Raw genomic sequence first — 19,447 nt, 5'->3', positions numbered from 1 at the left:
TAAAAAACACATGTATACTTTATATATGTAAAATAAATATCTTACAAATAGAAATCTATATAAATATTAAGATATTATACTTTATATATAAATTTTGACATATTTTATATACTGGACTCTTAAAAATAACAGTGTCTGATGATCATACTGAGAATCTTTCAAGTAGTTTTAAAAACATTAGCCATGAAAGAGAGCCAGAAAATATATATTACCTCAAACTTACTCATCAGCCTCCTCTCTTCCCTCCCTTTGTCTGTTTTCACTTCTCTTGCTGGCAGTATTGCCAGGCTAAGGCTATTTATCTATTACCAGAATTATCATTTTTAAGTCAATAGAAAATAATTAAATCATCTAACCGAATCAACCATTTAGCTCTATATAATGAGTGAATCCAGACCCCAATATAAAATATAAGGTTCCATAGTCAATTTAACGGGGAGAGGTGTGATGTGAGAGAAAGAGAGAAAAAGAGAAGAAAAGAGATAGATCGAGTGCATAATGTTTTGCATTTCCTTCATAATGTTTACCTTAAGCCTACTGTCTACTATCCATTTCTTGAAACTCTGTGATTATTTTATTGTTATACTTTAAAAGGAATGTACACAATTTTGAAAAAGAAAAAGTTGGATGCATCACAATTCTGGACAAATTATATTACAAATCTGTAGTGATCAAGGCAATGTGGTACCGGCACAAAAACAGACATATCAATCAGTGGAACAGAATAGAAAAACCCAGAAATCACCCCACAACATTTTGGTCAACTAACCTTCCACAAACCAGAAAAGAATATCCAATGGGAAAAAGACTGTCTCTTCAACAAATGTTGTTGGGAAAACTGGATAGCCACATGCAGATGTGAAATGTCCAGAAATGAAACTGGACCACTTTCGTTACATCATGCACAAAAATAAATTCAAAATAGAAGAAAGACCTAAATATAAGACAGAAAACCATAAAAATCCTAGAGGAGAACCCAGGGAGCAACTTCTTTGACATCATCTACAGCAGCTTCTTACTAGACACTACCTCTCTGGAGGCAAGGGACACAAAAGCGAAAATGAACTATTGGGACTTCATCAAGACAAAAGGCTTCTGCACAGGGAAGGAAACAATCAGCAAAACTAAAAAACATTGCATTGTCTTTTAGTTTTGGAATGGGAGGAGGTATTTGCAAAAGACATAAAGGGTTAGTACCAAGAATCTATGAAGAACTTATCAAACTCAACACCCCAAAAATAAATAATCCAGTCAAGAAATGGGCAGAAGACATGAATAAACATTTTTTCAAAGAAGACATCCAGATGGCCAACAGACACATGAAAAGATGCTCCACAACACTCAGCATCAGGGAATACAAATCAAAACCACAATGAGATACCATCTCACACCTGTCAGAATGGCTTAAATTAACAACATAGGAAAAAAGAGATGTTGGCGAGGATATGGAGACAAAGGAACCCTCCTGCCCTGCTAGTGAGAATGCAAACTGGTGAAGACCCTCTGGAAAACAGTATGGAGGTTCCTCACAAAGTTAAAAATAAAACTAACTTATGACCCAGGAATTGCACTACCAAGTATTTGCCCAAAGAATGCAGAAATACTGATTTAAAGGGACACACGCATCCCGATGTTTATAACAGCATTATCAACAATAGCCAAATTGTAGAAAGTGCCCAAGTGTCCATTGACTGATGGATAAAGAAGCAGAATATTACTCATCCATAAAAAAAGAAGCAGTGTTCACTTCGGCAGCACATACACTAAAAACAGAATGAAATCTTGCCATTTGCAACAACGTGGATGGAGCTAGAGAGTGAAATAAGTCAGTCAGAGAAAAACAAATACCATATGATTTTACTCATATGTGGAATTTAAGAAATGAAACAGATGAACATGGGGGGAAAAGAGAGAGAGAGGCAAACCATAAAACACACTTTTAACTATAGAGAACAAAGAGGGTTGATGAAGGGGAGGTGGATGGGGAGATGTGCTAAATGGGCAGTGGACTCTAAGGAGGGCACTTGCGATGAGTATTGGGTGTTCTATCCAAGTGATGGATCACTGCATTCTACTCCTGAAACTAACATATGTTAACATATGTTAACTAAGTGAAATTTTTTTAAAAACCAATGCGCGCGCACACACACACACACACACACACACACACGAGAATGACTATATGAATGAACAAAGCTCTTCCTCCCAATAAGGTCATCTGGGAAGGAGTGGAGAATAGAAGTTAATAAAAAGGTGCCTTGATTCAAATCCTTAGTGTATCCTTTACCCACAGAAATTTCTCAGAAGCTGAATGGCGTGTTTCTTTATATCAAGCTGGGAGGAAGGGCCTTACTCAAAGTATCTCCTGATACTAACTTACTCTGGGACTCATCACAGAAAATTTTTATGAGTCTTTTTATAAAAGATAATATAGAAGTTACAAATTTATGGCAGACCTTCAGAAATATTAACTTTGCACAGAGGGCTGGAAGGAAAAATTCGTATTCCAAGAGTGGCCCAGACTGGTTAGATTATGCACCCGTGTAGTTGTTGCTTCAAATAAAGGGAAAAGAAAGAAGTACTGTCTAATGGAGATGTGACGAGTTGTTAACACATGGTCCAACGGGAAGAAGCAATCCAAGGAGTATTTACTACCTCTTGGGAATTTACTGCCTCAAGAGAGTAACTCTGCATGATTTCTTTCTTTATTCTTTGTAAAGATCATGGAAATCATTATGGAATTAAATTTTAGAGGCTTTTTGTAACCTGTGATGTTTTATGGCGCATATAAACTTTTAAGCTTCTTCAAACATTTGAAAATCATCCAGAGGAAAAAAGACATCCTGGTACATGGAGGTGGTGAAATCCAATGGGTATTTAATCTTTTCTGAGTCCTTTCAAAGTCTTTGAATTAGGTATCATTTGTATTTCCCAAAGAAACTGAGTTTCAAAGGGGTTTAAAGTATTTGTGTGGTAATTGGCAAAGTCTGGGATTATTGATTCCTCTTCAAGACCTGGATCTTTGGATGTGTTCTAAAAAGAGGCAGGAATGCACACATGTGAGCGGATTTGAGTAACATCATTTGTTGACGCCAGCATGTTAAACACTCCCATTACTGTCATTAAAGCCTTATCACCTAGTTATTAGGTTTTGGATTTTTTTCTTTTTAGGGATCAGAGACATGTCTAGCTAGGAAGGTCACAAGTGAAATGAGACTTGAAATAGTTCTAGAGGTGCTCATGCCTGAAATGTTACCTGCTTCTGGTACATATGACTCATCAGCATGAAAAGTTTTTAAGATTTCTTTTTCAAATGATAAGACATAACAGTGACTAAGAGTGCTGGGGAATGGGAAAGGAAGAAGTGTTCAAAAATGGACAGATGTGGGGTGTCTGAGTGGCTTAGTCGGTTAAGCATCCAACCCTTGATTTCAGCTCAGTTCATGATCTCAGAGTTGTGGCATTGAGTCCCACATTGACCATGACCTTGCTTAAGATTCTCTCCCTCTCCCTCTACCCTTCCACACACCCCCTGTGCTCTCTCTTTCTCTCTTAAATCCATAAATAAAATCTTTTTTTTTTTTTAAAGAAAGAAAATGGACAGAAGTGCCCTGTTTCTTATTTGAGAAAGACTGACTTCCATGAATTTTTTAAAATTTCATAGAAGAGTTTATCACTGATAGACCATAGATAATTCAGATGCTCTAAGACAGGCCCACACTTCCCATTTATGACTAAATATAACCCTTTTTCTTATTTCATGGAATCTGGAGGTTTGATGTCCCAGACTCTGAACCCAGATATTCAACAAAAAGTTTAGATATCAGTCTCAACAAGGCAGCCAGAAGCAAATTTCTGCAGGTCCCTTACTACATCGCACAAGGGAGATAGGTCATAACCCAGAAATAAACACATATGAAATTTAAGGTAGGAAATAAAAAGTCTCCAAATAATTGCTTATCTGGCAACACAGTGCAATAGAAAGGGCCGGTGGGGGTGGGGAGCGGAGGAGAAAAAGAAACCCTTTGTCTGTTGCTGGTTGGGCCACAAATTGGAGCTGAATTTCTGGCAAGAGACAGACTTCTCTGAATCCATTTCTGCATGGATACAATGAGATCACTGAACTACGCCCATTCCAGCCTTAACGTGGTGAGTCGGCATTCATCCCTATCTTCGGTAGCCTTCCTCAGAAGCTTAACAGGACACACAAGAAGTGATGTGTACTGTCTTGGTGATCACATCTGTAAATTGATTGGGATCTTTTAAGAACTTGAGGAGAATCTTTTAACGCCTTTTCTTGCTTCTTTCTAGGATTATCTGGGAGCTTGCATTGTCCTCACAGCGTCCATTGCCTCCATCAGCGGCTCTTCCAATTCTGGATTGGTGGGTTTGGGTCTTCTGTATGCACTGACGGTAGGTATGGATGAAAACACCTCTTTTCATGTAGTGTTGGAGGTACTTTCTCTAGCTGTTATCAACTCCTATTCATGGACATAAGAGGAGCAGATTGAAATTCGTAACAAAATGACCTCTTGCAAATAATGGAGATTGGGGTATAAACCCAGCATTTTAGGACACTGTGGATTCATTTCTAATACTGCAAACTGGTTTTTAAAAACTCCTCAGAAACTATGGTGAGAGCACTTCCAAGGCTATTTGAGAGCCTTGTCTTAAGTTGTTCACAGCCTATTTGGGGACACTAAAATGAATATGAATATAAATGAGATAAGTGCAAACAGAGGTACATGCAACTTGTGCAGGGAAATCGGAGGACAGTTTATGGATCATTGACATGTGAGGACCCTTGAAGAAGAGTGGACATCTCCTTTGCCTGCTTTATCCCATAACACCCTCCCTGGTGTTATGAATTGTACTACATAATGTACACTAACTGTCCAAGTCGTCCTATCCTAAGATATCCAGTGATTATAAAGATCGTTACTTTATTTCAAATGTGTTAACTTCTTTTTGTCACTTGACACAGATAACCAATTACTTGAACTGGGTTGTGAGGAACTTGGCTGACCTGGAGGTCCAGATGGGGGCAGTGAAGAAAGTGAACAGTTTCTTGACTATGGAATCTGAGAACTATGAAGGCACTATGGGTATTGTTCTGAATATTATTTTGTTTCACTCAAATATTTATTTTATACCACTATTAGTTGTATGTCAGACACATTGTCATTCTTGCTTTTGTTCTCCACTTTAATATCCAGAGAATCCCTTCTCGTCTTGACCTTGCTTTATGAGGTACACCTGAAATGATAAAACTATTTAGGCTTGAAAAGTTTGGGATACGACAGACTCCAAATGGGTATTATATAGTAATAGTTAAAGATAATTATAAAGAATATTACATTCATTACCAGCTTACACTATGAACTATTACATTCTCTTTCTCAAGATCCTATTAACTAACCTAGATGTCAAGAAACTTGGATCTTACTCACTGAGATTCTCAGCTTTGCTAGAATAAAATTGGCAGGGAATTCAATACTGAAGATAGAATGATCTTTCTTAAATTCAAATTTCATGCTTAAAATGCATTCTTCTGGGCGCCTGGGTGGCTAAGTGGGTTAAAGCCTCTGTCTTCAGCTCGGGTCATGATCTCAGGGTCCTGGGATGGAGCCCCGCATAGGGCTTTCTGCTCAGTGGGGAGCCTGCTTCCCCCTCTCTCTCTGCCTGTCTCTCTGCCTACTTGTGACTTCTCTCTCTGTCAAATAAATAAATAAAATCTTTAAAATGCATTCTTCTGCCTAAATCCTTCTATAGCTATCTGGGTCTTCAAGGACAAAATCCAGATAAGTTAGCTAAGACCACTTCATCAGTTCCTTGCCCACATATCTGGACTCATCTCTCATCACCTATCCAACATGCTGTGGTTTCTTATTATCTTTGTTCTCTCCATATATATTTGAAACAAATCTCCCCATCCCTAGTCCTTTAAGACTCATCTCAATCACCATCTTCTCTTGAAGTTCTCCTGGAACTCTCAGGTTATGCCATCTATGCTCCCGGAGCGCCTTGGGCTGGACTCCATCATGTGACTGCATGCAGTACTGTAGATTCTGATGCTTCCCCAGGATGCAGGGAGGCATGAATTGAGGCATGACTTCCATCTCCATATTCCCAAGACCTTGCACAACACCTCTCACATTTTTAGGCACTCAGCTGCTTGATGATTGATGGACTGAACACATGAATCAACTCACAGATGAAGTATCTTCAGTAGAATCAAGTGGTAGAATGCAGGAAAGACGTGATAGTTCATGCTTCAGAAAGAAACATGCACAAAAACTATTTTGAAAGTTCTCAATCATTAGGCCTTTGCTCTGAATGTAATTTCAGTTTTAAAAAGATACAGAATTTGGCTCAGTATGACGTTAAATTTATTTAAAAAAGGATATGTTTGCATGTAAAAACATATATAAGTATGTGTCTGTTTCTTCCTGTCTCTCTCTCTCCCTCCTTGTCCCTCCTGCTCCTTGTCTCCTTCTCGCCCTCTGATTTCCCCTATCCCACTCTCACCCCCCAGACCCCGCTCAAGTTCCAGAACATTGGCCGCAGGAAGGAGAGATCAAGATTCATGACCTGTGTGTGAGATATGAAAATAATCTGAAACCTGTTCTTAAGCACGTCAAAGCTTACATCAAACCTGGGCAAAAGGTATGGAATTCACTGCCATTTGTTTCATACAGATCAGAGAAGGAGCCACTTGCTCACTAGCTAAGCTTTTAGACATCCAGCCAAGTACATTCTCACTGGGCTCACATTAGACTCCCTACAATTTACAGGTCAAACTATCTACATAAAAGAGAAAAGAGAGAGAACCAGGATAAAATGCACATTCTTTAAATTGTATTGTTCATTAGTCTCCCACGAAGATGAGGAAAATCACCAATATGTGTGTTTTTCCAAATTTCTAGCTTCTGGATCACAGCCATATCAGACATCCCCTTGAGAACTTTTGTATTTGTACTAACTTTAGTCCCAAAATGATTCATTTTAGCTACTTTAAAAAGAGGAAGTGTGCAGAAAAAAATTGGAGTCCATCTACTTTTTGTTATAAAATCATCACTTCTAAGATAAAATTGAATACTTACTTATTAGGCCAACAAGATACTAAGTGCAAAAATGAAGCCACGAAGGAAAAACACCACAGCCACATACAAATAAAAAGAGTTAGAATGAAATCATTGAAGATTTGTGAGGATTCTGTGTTTTTATCTTAATAATGATACATAAAGGACACTTAAGAAAAGAATAATAATTTATTACAACTATTTAAATAGAGGTACAGTTTCCCCATGGCATCTTGTTGAAAATAAAAATATTTTTTGCCCATCTTCTGTTTTGTTTTGTTTTTTTCTGAGTCCTTTTTTCTCTGAGTGACACTTATTTTTTAGGTGGGCATCTGCGGTCGCACCGGCAGTGGAAAGTCATCATTATCACTGGCTTTCTTCAGAATGGTGGATATATTTGATGGTAAGTTACTAACTAAATGTTCTCGTTGGCTATGTGGTGCTTTTCCTTAAAAAAAAAAAAAAAAAAAAAGTGAGACTTCAAGTTACCTAATCCTGCAGAAATAAAGAGCAAAGATTTATGAGGACTTTGCATCCTGCAACCCATGGATTGAGTCAGGTATCCCAGATCAACAGTCTAGAATTAAAGAATGAACACAGAATTGTTAATAAAATTATTAGCTCTCAACTTGGCTCCAGAGATTGTTGTTAATGTATTCTAATAAACTGATAAAATGAAAACAAAGCCACCATTTTGAACAGCCATAGATATAGGTGGCATTTCAAGAGGAAGGGAGAGAAAGGAAGACTGTCTTGCTTTGCTCAAACTAAAAACATACCCATTTCCATCAAAGGAAAAAAAAATGAAAGGAGATAAATAATCTGCACTATTAATTTTGGTGCATGACTCTTACCTTCATAACAAGGTTTAATGATGCGGAACATTTTGTGGGGTGGCAACCTGCTAAGCACAAGCATATGTTGACAGTATAAAAAAATACTTATTCATCTACAGAATTATTAATAACATAATACATGGAAATAATTTAATCTTTGCTTTAGAAAAATATGTCCCATTATTTAGTCTATCAAGTGGCCTATAAACAGCTGAGCCTGTAAACTGTCTTGAGTAGAAGAGAATCCAGCAATGTGCTTGTCATCAGCTCAAGGACGTGCTTCCTATTATTATCTGAAATGATCGCGATGAGGATTCTAGTACTTCACATTTTATTGTACCTGACAGTTTATGATATGTAATCTATGTAACAGCTCTGTGAGGTGGAGGGGTCAGCTTATGAACAGAGATGAACTATAGGAATCGCAATCTCCTTGGGGTTTGAATTCAGGAGCAGAGTAGTAGGGATCAGCCGGTGGGTTAGCAGGTTTCTCTTCCACGGCTAGTAATAATAAATAAAACACAGATATCTTTTTTAAGGACTTTCAGTGGATTTGCCTTAAGATTTTATTTATTTATTTGACCAACAGATCACAAGTAGGCAGAGAGGCAAGCAGAGAGAGGGAGGGAGGAAGCAGGCTCCCTGCTGAACAGAGAGCCTCATGCGGGGCTCATCCCAGGACCCTGGGATCATGACCTGAGCTGAAGGCAGAGGCTTTAACCCACTGAGCTACCCAAGCGCCCTGGATTTGCCTTATAAGCCAGTTACATGATCCAAAGACAGTTGATTGACACTTTTCATTAAACAAACAAATGAACAGACAGACCTGTGGTTATAACTGAACATATTAGATTAGCCTGTTCTTTATGAATCCAGAAACATGCTGCCAGGCCCCATGTGGGCTATGAATGAGTGAGTCTCTTCTTTAGCATTAGGCTTTTAAGATTTTAATAGATAGGGCGCCTGGGTGGCTCAGTGGGTTAAGCCGCTGCCTTCGGCTCAGGTCGTGATCTCAGGGTCCTGGGATCGAGTCCCGCATCAGGCTCTCTGCTCAGCAGGGAGCCTGTTTCCTCCTCTCTCTCTCTCTCTGCCTGCCTCTCTGCCTACTTGTGATCTCTCTCTGTCAAATAAATAAATAAAATCTTAAAAAAAAAAAAAAGATTTTAATAGATAATGTGTTATTCCTGAAAGAAAGTTTAGCTGATCACTTTGTCTCCTCTTGAATCTAAATCTAGTTGGAAAAGGGGCTCCATTCTTTGTCTGGCCTATTCATTTCATATGGCAGTTCTGTCTTTGCACAAAGTGATGTGATAAAATAATCTAACAATTTATCAATTTGAGGAAAAGATATCAAGATGGCACAAATCTCTAATAAATCTAAATACAGTATGGAGAAATTAATTAAAATGTGATATCTGGGCTCCTGGGTGACTCAGTTCGTTAAGCCACTGCCTCAGGTCATGATCGCAGAGTCCCGGGATCAAGTCCCGCATCAGGCTCCCAACTCCATGGGAAGTCTGCTTCTCCCTCTCACCTTCTCCCCTCTCATGTTCTCTCTCTGTCTGTCTCTCTCAAATAAATAAATAAAATCTTTTAAAAAACAAATAAAATTTGATATCTGTCATAGAATTTTCTTTTCTTTTTTTAAAAATATTTTATTTATTTATTTAACAGAGAGAGAACAAGAGAGAGATCACAAACAGTCAGAGAGAAAGGCAGAGAGAGAGGGGAAGCAGGCTCCCCGCTGAGCAGAGAGCCCGATGTGGAGCTCGATCCCAGGACCCTGAGACCATGACCTGAACCGAAGGCAGAGGCTTAACCCACTGAGCCACCCAGGCATCCTACCATAGAATTTTCTTATTTACAGTGCACTGTCTTGTTCATCAATAAAAAAGAGTGAATAATTTAGACAAAAATCACTGTCTTCAAGGAGTTTGTATTCTAGTTGGGAGAGAGAGAGACAATTAAAAAAAGATAAGTAAATGTATATCAAGTACAATATGAAGGAAAATAAAACAGGGAACAAGGATAAATATAGGAAGGAAGAAGACCCATTAAGGAGAAAAAGTACTTTTGGTTTGTAGGAAACATGGAAACTGAATAAAAATTGTGAATTATTTTAAAAGAAAATACTTAAAGGGGCGCCTGGGTGGCTCAGTGGATTAAGCCGCTGCCTTCAGCTCAGGTCATGATCTCAGGGTCCTGGGATCGAGCCCCACATCAGGCTCTCTGCTCCGCAGGGAGCCTGCTTCCCTCTCTCTCTGCCTGCCTCTTGGTCTACTTGTGATCTCTCTCTGTCAAATAAATAAATAAATAATCTAAAAAAAAATAAAATAAAATAAAATTTTTAAAAAAGAAAAAATACTTAAGAAAGAGAACATACCACTAAAATGTATATTTTTCATAGAAATGCATAATGATGTGTCTAATACTTAAATGGAAAGCTTTATCTTTTGAGTTTCAACCGTGAACTAGAAAGTACTTTCAATTTATAAACAAATATTATTTTACTTTTGATTTTACTACAAGCCTGCATTTTTTTGTTTCTGCTTAACAGGAAAGATTGTCATTGATGGGATAGACATTTCGAAACTACCACTGCACACCCTGCGTTCTAGACTTTCAATCATTTTGCAGGATCCAATACTATTCAGTGGTTCTATTAGGTAGGTGATGTATTCAACAGAAACCCGAATGTTTCAGGGTTTAACTTTTGACTCATGGGAGCGTTTTACTCAGAACTATTTTTCAGGTAGGTGTGAATGACATTATCAGGATGATAGGATCAAATATTCTGGCCAACAGTTTGGTTTGGGAAACCCTAGAATTGCTAAATTAACCGATAGAAGCCAGTCCTTTATGTTTTTCCAGGAGCTCTGCTCTTTCAATTTGACTCCACAAGTCACTTTTTCCTCTGTCCTTGGGGCAGTGATTCTTGGCAGGCATTTCTAAGGTGTTCTACCCTACAGACACCTGCCTATTCCTTATGCATCTGGCTTGGGTTTAGCAGATAATTGAGTCTGGTTAATCCCTTGATTCCCCGTCCCTCATAATTTTTCTTTCAGCCAAAATTGCTTTTAAGTAGTTGCTACAATCTTCTTCATGCCTGATTTATGGTTTCCTACAGGTTTAAAAAAAAGGTATCTACTATCTGCTAAGTGCTTTAAATACTTGTCTCATTAAATCCTCAAAGCACCGCTCTAGTGTTATTACCCTCATATTACAGATAAGAATTTTGAACCTCAGAGAAGCTTTAACTTGTTTGAGTTCACGCACTTAGTAAGTGGTAGAACAGCAATTCCAAGGCAAGTTTGTCTGACTCTAAAGCGCACTGTGGCATTACGCACCAGGTCGGGTCTCTCCTTGCACCCATCCTCTGTCTCTCTTGCTCCCCTCCTCTACCTTAATTACAAAGAAGTAATTAAATAAAATAAACATTAAATTAAATAAACAAAAAGAAGTAACCTCTTTTTGTCTTGAAGAGATAATGGCTGTAAGAGTGCTCGATATTCAGCTGTAAAAGTTAAAAGTTGGGGATGTATCCAGTTAGTTAGCAATGCCATAGTGAATGGATGTGTCTGGTAGATTTATTACTAATACTACTATTGTGGTTGGTGCAGCATGGACCCTCTAAGATAGCATTGCATGTTCTCCTATAATCATAGGTTCTGTAAAAATGTGTTGCTAGACACTACTCAAGTTACATTAAAGAGAGTATGAAAGTGGATAAATCCCCATAATGAATATTATCATGGCATATACAACATATAAATTTACTAACTGTATTTTCAGAAAACATTTTTCATAACATCATGTTCATCATTCATTTATTCAACCAACATGAATTGAATGCCTGCTCTATCCTGAGCACTGGTCTAGGTACTAGGGATATAGTAACCAAAACAAATGGGACTTATATTTTAAGGAAAGAATAGCAATTAGCAAACATATGTAAAAGTGCTTTTATTTTTATTTATTCACTGAATAACTTATTTTTTTCCCTACAGATTTAATTTAGATCCAGAGTGTAAATGCACAGACGACAGACTCTGGGAAGCTCTAGAAATTGCTCAGCTGAAGAATATGGTCAAATCCCTACCAGGAGGTCTAGGTATATTTTCTAGAGAATACATTTATTTTTACATATGCAATTAATTTTACATATCTCTATCTATAATTTATGCTAGAATCACATAATTCATGTTAAGTACCCTTATATTTAAAATAATCTCCAACACTCATTAGGACACTTCAAAATCTAATATTTTTTCATAGGATGCCAGAGGATGAAACCTATAACAAATTCTCTTCTATCTGAACACTCCGGAGTATTCCAGTTAATACATTTAACTCTTCATTCTTTTCACTTTAGTGGTACAGGTCATTTTAACTTATTTTGTTTTATTTTACTTTTTTGGAGAGAGGGTGAAAAAGCACGAATGGAGGAGGAAGGGCAGGGGGAGACAGAGAATCTCAAGCAGGCTCAGTCAACAGCCCTGAGATCATGATCTGAACCAAAATCAAGAATGGGACGCTTAGTGGACTGAGCCACCCAGGTGCCCCAGTGATATATATAGGATATTTGAATCAGAATATTTCCCTGTGGTCATTCTCATGTGATTGACATGACCCTTGACCCACAGTAAATGGGGTAGAGGATTGAAAAGGCTACTAGTTTCAGAGTACTCCGTACCATGTAGGAGCAGGCGGTTTCTCCACATTGGCAGCATTTTCTTTGTTGCCAGGAGGGACTATTGTTTATATTTATAAATATTTATTATGTGGCATAATTTTGTGAAGACATTATTTTCTATACTTTGCTGCAGTGTTGGTTCAAGCCACCCATGTAAGGGATAAAACATGTACTCAGACAATCAGTGATCCAAATTTAGTCCCAGAGGTAGACAATTTCTGGCAAATAACTGATGATAGAATAAAACCATAATAAGGAAAGAATATAATTAACAGAACACCAGACAGACACCTGAGTGTGTCAGTCGGTTAAGCATCTGCTTCAGCTCAGATCATGATCCGAGGGTCCTGGGATCAAGCCCTGTGTTGGGCTCCCTGCTCGGTGAGGACCCTTCTTCTCCCTCTCTCTCTGCTTGTGCTCCCATGCTTGTGCTCTCTCCCTCTCTCCCTCACTCGCTCTCACTCTGTCTCAAATAAACAAATAAAATCTTAAAAACCAAACAAAACCAGAAAGTGCACCATGTAATCTTTAATTCATAAAAATGGTGACTATATGTAATTTGGGACTTTTGCTTCCTTGAAATCTAAACTTATTTAAGAAAGCAGTCAGAAAGTAAGAGTTGGTTGAAATTTTGATTTAATATATAACATGTAGGGCACCTGGGTGGCTCAGTGCGTTAAGCCGCTGCCTTCAGCTCAGGTCATGATCTGGGGGTCCTGGGATCGAGTCCCACATCGGGCTCTCTGCTCAGCAGGGAGCCTGCTTCCTCCTCTCTCTCTGCCTGCCTCTCTGCCTATTTGTGATCTCTGTCTGTCAAATAAATAAATAAAATCTTTAAAAAATATATATATATAACATGTAGTTGCAATCTTGTTTTGTTTTGGCATCTGAAAAAAAAAAAATCAGCCCACAAAATACACCGTGTTTATTTGGGAAGGAGGACCTACTCAAAAACAATACTTTTTATGATTTTAATTAAGTCCCAAGGGAAAGGCATCCCACAAACAGAAATTCAGATAGCATTTCTTTAAAGATAGCTTTATCAACTTCATAGTGTTAGGTTGTGGGAGCAATTCCAGGGATCTGAATGAACTTTCCCATTGTAATTTTGATGTATTGCATGGTGAGCCAAGCAAGTCTACTTGAGAAGTTGATAATGCATATAGACCCTTCTCCCGTGGTATTTAGACACACGTTTAGTAGTTAGGAATATAGGCAATCATGACTCTGTAGTCCTCTTCACTCACATGAAAGATGTATGCACCTATTCTGAATCATGGGCACAGAGTTCAAGCGTTATGGTGTAGCGTAAACAATAGAGGATTGTATTTACACTATGTAATTGAATGTTGTTTATGTTCGCTGGTTTCACAAAGATTACATCAATTGTTTGATAAAGATCTGGTTCATACCAGTTCTAGTGAAGAACATCTATCGTCTCTCACACCCTCCTTATTTATTATGTAAACTTAAAAATTTAGAGAATAAAGGTATAGCACCCAAGGATGAAAAATTCCAAGAATTTGATGCAATGAGAAAATATAAAATAGAGATTTATGACTCTACTAGGAAGTGTTAAAGAGGTATTTTGAAAACAGAATTTATCTTAAACTGACAATAAGACAGCTTACAAAATGTGGACGGAAACCAAAAAAGAAAAAGAAAATGATAGTGAGGATCTAACATTCATTTATCCTTCCAATAATGTTTTATTCAGCTGCTGTGTCAGATGCCAAGTGCTGAGGATACAATGACAAACAAAAACAAACCCAGTCCTTAACCATATGGAACTGACAGTCCCGTGGGATGGTATAATGAAAAAAGAAATGGACACTGGGGTCAAGAATGTTCTGTTTCTTTCTTTTTTCTTCTTTCTCTCTTTTTAAAATATTTTATTTATTTATTTGACGGAGAGAGAGAGAGAGATCAACAAGTAAGCAAAGAGGCAGACACAGAGAGAGACGGGGAAGCAGGCTCCCTGCTGAGCAGAGAACACGATGTGGGGCTTGATCCCAGGACTCTAAGATCATGACCCAAGCACCATGTAATCTTTAATTCATAAAAATGGCATTCATAAGGCAGAGGCTTAACCCACTGAGCCACCCAGGTACCCCAAGAGTGTTCTGTTTCTTATTGAGTTCTACTGTAAATTACCTGTGTGATCATGGCCAAGCCACTTCATTTCTCTCGGCCTCAGATAATTATATTAAGTAGTGTCCTTAGAAAATTATATTAAATAATTAAAAAGCTCTCAGGTCTTCCATTCTTCAAAATACTTACCAGTATTTTATATCCGCTATAAGGATATAAAGATATTCACCACCTTTTGCCAAAATTAGGATGGCCCAGGTTCATCTTCATTTTCCTGAAGTAAAAATTCCCTTCACCTTTCCAGTATGAAATCTTCGCAACAGTACACTAAGATCCCCCATTCTCTTGTAGGACATTCCTATTTTTCCCTACTCTGCTCAAGGAAAATATTAACAACATTTTAGTGAAATCCTCGCTTCTCTCTCTGATGTAGATGCAGTTGTCACCGAAGGTGGGGAGAACTTCAGCGTTGGACAGAGACAGCTGTTCTGCCTTGCTCGGGCCTTTGTCCGCAAGAGTAGCATTCTTATCATGGATGAAGCTACGGCTTCCATTGACATGGCCACAGTGAGTGCATTGAAGAGCTGGGGAAATGCACATGAAAATGACAACTCAGTTTTTCCTGATTGGGTTCGAAGTCCTTAGTGCTGTTGTTTTCAGTGTCTTCTCATTCATCTCTCTCTCTCTCTCTTTTTTTTTTTAAGATTTTATTTATTTATTTGACAGGCAGAGATTACAAGTAGGCTGAGAGGCAGGCAGAGAGAGAGAAGGAGGAAGCAGGCTCCCTGCTGAGCAGAGAGCCCGATGCGGAACTCGATCCCAGGACCCTGGGATCATGACCTGAGCTGAAGGCAGAGGCTTGAACCCACTGAGCCACCCAGGCGCCCCTCATTCATCTCTTTAATTAACTGATGATAGCTCATTGAGAATTATAGTAAAGGAGACATGACAGTCTACTGCCAGTAAACATGAAATAAATTAACTATCACTTTTTGATAAATTCTTAAGGCAGTAAAATTCCAGTGCTCAGTTGACCTGAGTACTATATTGTATTCAAGCATTCAAGTCTTATGCTATGGAAGTAATAAAATGAAGTATGCAAGATCTTCATTTAATAGAAATTGCTAACAAAAATCAAGCATTATTTTCTAAAGCAAGTTGAAGAAGGATTCTCTAGAACTAATAATGATCTTCTCAATGTGTTCATGGTAACAAGCCAGAACTTTGTCTTTGAAAGAATTATTTAAAACTGTTAAATACGCCAAGAAGGATCTGTCTAGAAGGCTGTGACTGAGTGGAGAAAATGTCACATTAAACCACAAACTGTATGCACTAGCAATTAATGGTGTTCTTATATAAGTTAACTTGATATTAAAAGTTTGGCATCAGAAAGGACAAAAATAGAAACATCCATAAACATGATATTCTCTTGCTGCACACTCTAGATTGGGTAAAAAAAAATCCAAAAAAGTGAAAGTTTCAGGATTATTAACAGCCAATTATATATGGAGATGCTAATTTGACATAATTTCTTTCTACTAAGACTAATCAGTTATACAATTGTTATATATCCTTCTCAAAGTTCATGGAATTTAAAGTAATAAAATAATTTCTAATTAAGCCAATTCACTAAAAAAGCATAACTACATCAGAATTAGTATTAACTGCTAAGGATTTACAATATTGGGGGTTATTATAATACAGTCTCAGTGGAGATGAGAAAGGAAGGAAGAATGAATTAATTGGCAATAAACCACTTCACAGGAAGGAAGTCTTTACATTAAGACTTGGGAATCAAGTTTTCCTCTGAGAGAGAGAGAGCATGAGTCTTTATCCAGAACATCTTTCAAAATATAACGATACCAATAGTTTGTGAATGAGATAAAAATGGTTTTTGCCTGGATGGTTCTTTTATGAGTCAAAATCCAAATTTAGGGCATGTGTTTTATTTCTTCCCTTTTCTGACCATTTTAGAGTTTTATTAGTTTTGAATACATACTGTTTGTGGCATACTTTAAGTGAGCATTTCCATGACATTTAATTTCATTTTCCCCTTTCAGTTCCCTGGTAACAAATCTATCAGTCATTCTGGGTTGATCACTAAGTTTTATTTGCCTTTTGAAGACTCATATCGAGCCCAGCAGAAGCTTGCTGTGGGGACTGCTCCACGTGGCACCTTCCAGAGAAGACAGGAGCTAGGAGTTCTCAGAAGGGAGGGACCTGGGTGGGGAGTGGGAGGAGGCAGGGGTGCCGTCTTTGCTCTCAGGGACAAAATAGTATGGTGAGAAAAAGGAATCCAGAGAAAATTCAGACTTTTTTTATTTTTTTTTTGGCAGGAAAACATTTTGCAGAAAGTGGTAATGACAGCTTTTGCAGACCGCACCGTTGTTACAATAGCTGTAAGTATTGGACACAGGGCTGATTTCCTCCTCTTTGGTTTTTGTTCTAAGATTCAATAATCTTTATTCTGGGGCAATTCAAGTATACATATGTTGGATTATGTATCTCTCTGCCAATGCTTCTGCATCTGTGCAAAAGAAAAAAATGAAATAATAGCTACAAAAACAGCTATACTGGTTTTTTTCCCCAAGCTGTTCTACCTAGCTTCCCTGATTTACATTGATAGGATATCCTAAATTGAAGGATTCTAGCAGGAATGTCTGTGGGCTTTTTTTTTTTTTCCCCTACCAGATTCAGTTGGTAGTTCATATGGGGTAATTCTCTTTTCAATAATATAATGATCTGATGAGCTGTTTCAGAAGCAAAATTCTTCAACATGACTACCAGTTCTGCTACCACTTACACTCAATTTCTGTTCCTATTCACGTAAATGTTTAAAAAAATGACATCACAGCTGAGGCAGATACATTCTCTGAGCACCAATCCAACTGAAGAATTGCCCAAACCTTTGTATTTGTAATCGCTTACTTACAGTAGGCCGTGGTTTCTTCTCTTGGCGGATGAAAGGATTCTTGTTTACATTCAGGCTTCATGTGTAACAAGAACTTCTTTAAATGAATCACCTGGACATTTTCCCTCTTGCTGATTCTTGTCTTTCCATTTCTCTTTTCTCTCCAGCACCGTGTCTCTTCTATTTTGGATTCAGGTCTTGTTTTAGTCTTCTCTGAGGGTATTTTAGTGGAGTGTGATACTGTTCCAAATTTGCTCGCCCACAAGAATGGCCTCTTTTCCACTTTGGTGATGACCAACAAGTAGACCGTCATCAGCTACTCTGCCAACTGTCCCATTCTCTGGTAGTTATCTTAAGGGAATCCTCTCAGCCAGGCAGAGCTAATGCAATGACTAAAGGGGGTGGTGGGGTGAGGGAGCGACATACATGGTATTCTCACATAAATCAGCTCAACCAGCTGCTTCAGTTACGTCCAATATGGAATGAGACGCATGCATACTTTTCTTACATGTATAGGCGAGAGAGGATTTACCGAAACCCAAGAACCAGATTTACCTCTGTTAAGACAGAGGACCTTGAGAAAACCAATTTCACTCTTTTGGGGGGGATATGTTGTATGTGTCCTTAAAAATACTGTACCTGTTCTTTACCTGTCCTAGAAATTGCATTTTTTCAATTTACAGAATTATTTAGGTTTAACTGTTGAATACTGAAACCTATGCATGGAGTGCTGGCTTATGCTTTCATTTTTGTGAATGATGCATGGAGAAAGAGCACCCTTGGAAGTGCAACTCTTTTAAAGTGGTAGGAAATGATTCCCTTCAGGGCCCACCTTCTGTACACTGGGCCTAAGTAAAGAAAAAGCCTCTTTTCTCCCACTTTCCAGAAAACTCTGCTCTGGAGGAGTTACCAGATTAAGTCATTCATCCTAGACTGTGAATGATTTAATGGGTGAGAGAATTGGTTAACTTGAAACAACAGTTCTCTAATATTTTCAAGAATTTTCTCACTGGAAAAGGTAGGGAGGTATTTGGGGGAGGGGAGGAGAAGGAACAGGTAAAGTGGGAGAGAAGCAGACCTTCGTCTACTGAAAAGACTAATTTTCTCTCTACTCAAAAGACTAGTTTTCTATCTTCTGCATGAAGCATGGTATTGTTGAGTGGCCCCATTTAGTTTATATCTGGAAGATTGCTTGAGCATAATTTGTATTTTTAACCAAAAAATTATGTTCTCTTTCTTGTCCACCTGCATTCACTGGACACTCTTCCATAGACCTCTGTATCTTCCACTCATTTTTCATTTCAAGACCATTGATGTGGGGGTGACCACTAGGAAACTTCCCCACGGGAAAACAGAAAGCTGTGGGTAGGATGAATTACCAGGCTCTTAACAGAGAGAGAGCACCAGCAGTCTGTGGTAGAGACCTTGTAGAAGGATTCGCTCTGTTAAACAGTAACTGTTCTTTCTTTCCTGCTAAAAGCTATTTTGTTAATTTTGTTAACTACAACTGAAAATTGTGAAAGAACTTGAAAAGATAACTTTCTCTGGCTTCTTAAAGGATATCTTAGTGCACCAAAACAGTGCATGGTATTTATTTATGAAAGTGATTTTTTTTTTCTACTTACCATTGATTAGATTAATTTCTCTCGAGTATTTTGAAAATTGCATCAGTGCCCTTATAATTGACACTACACTTTCTCAAGCAAAAAAATAATTTGGATTAATGGAATAAGCACCACATATATTCCTTTCTATTGGCCAAGATTTTTCCATGTTTTTCTTTTTCTTTTCTTTTCTTTCTTTATTTTTTTTTTTTAGATTTTATTTATTTATT

General features: G+C 37.9%; 1 protein-coding gene and 1 long non-coding RNA gene across 12 annotated transcripts in view; one reads left to right on the top strand and one right to left on the bottom strand.

Moving 5' to 3' along the window:
* The window catches only part of ABCC9 (ATP binding cassette subfamily C member 9), a 157,526-nt gene that overhangs the window by 132,804 nt on the left and 5,275 nt on the right, over positions 1-19,447 (top strand). For 9 of the 11 annotated variants that reach the window (XM_045072907.1, XM_045072908.1, XM_045072902.1 and 6 more), the window contains 8 exons: positions 4,312-4,413; positions 4,985-5,105; positions 6,536-6,666; positions 7,407-7,485; positions 10,476-10,584; positions 11,926-12,029; positions 15,136-15,269; positions 17,039-17,101. In XM_045072907.1, the coding sequence (XP_044928842.1) occupies positions 4,312-4,413; positions 4,985-5,105; positions 6,536-6,666; positions 7,407-7,485; positions 10,476-10,584; positions 11,926-12,029; positions 15,136-15,269; positions 17,039-17,101 (843 nt within the window). Of the gene's footprint in view, positions 1-4,311; positions 4,414-4,984; positions 5,106-6,535; positions 6,667-7,406; positions 7,486-10,475; positions 10,585-11,925; positions 12,030-15,135; positions 15,270-17,038; positions 17,102-17,780; positions 17,957-19,447 lie in introns of all 11 variants that reach the window. The other 2 variants (XM_045072912.1, XM_045072903.1) reach the window with 1 other exon arrangement.
* Positions 7,407-19,447, bottom strand: part of LOC106003697 — a 32,088-nt gene continuing 20,047 nt past the window's right edge. The window contains exon 3 of the long non-coding RNA XR_001176340.2: positions 7,407-7,530. This is a non-coding gene — a long non-coding RNA (uncharacterized LOC106003697). The remainder of the gene's footprint in view (positions 7,531-19,447) is intronic.

The sequence above is a fragment of the Mustela putorius genome, unplaced genomic scaffold, assembly GCF_011764305.1.
Source record: "Mustela putorius furo isolate JIRA1106 unplaced genomic scaffold, ASM1176430v1.1 tig00537227_pilon_pilon_pilon, whole genome shotgun sequence".
Classification (NCBI taxonomy): domain Eukaryota; kingdom Metazoa; phylum Chordata; class Mammalia; order Carnivora; family Mustelidae; genus Mustela; species Mustela putorius.
Note: the sequence above shows the minus strand (reverse complement) of the source record. Positions and strands in the feature narration are given on the sequence as shown.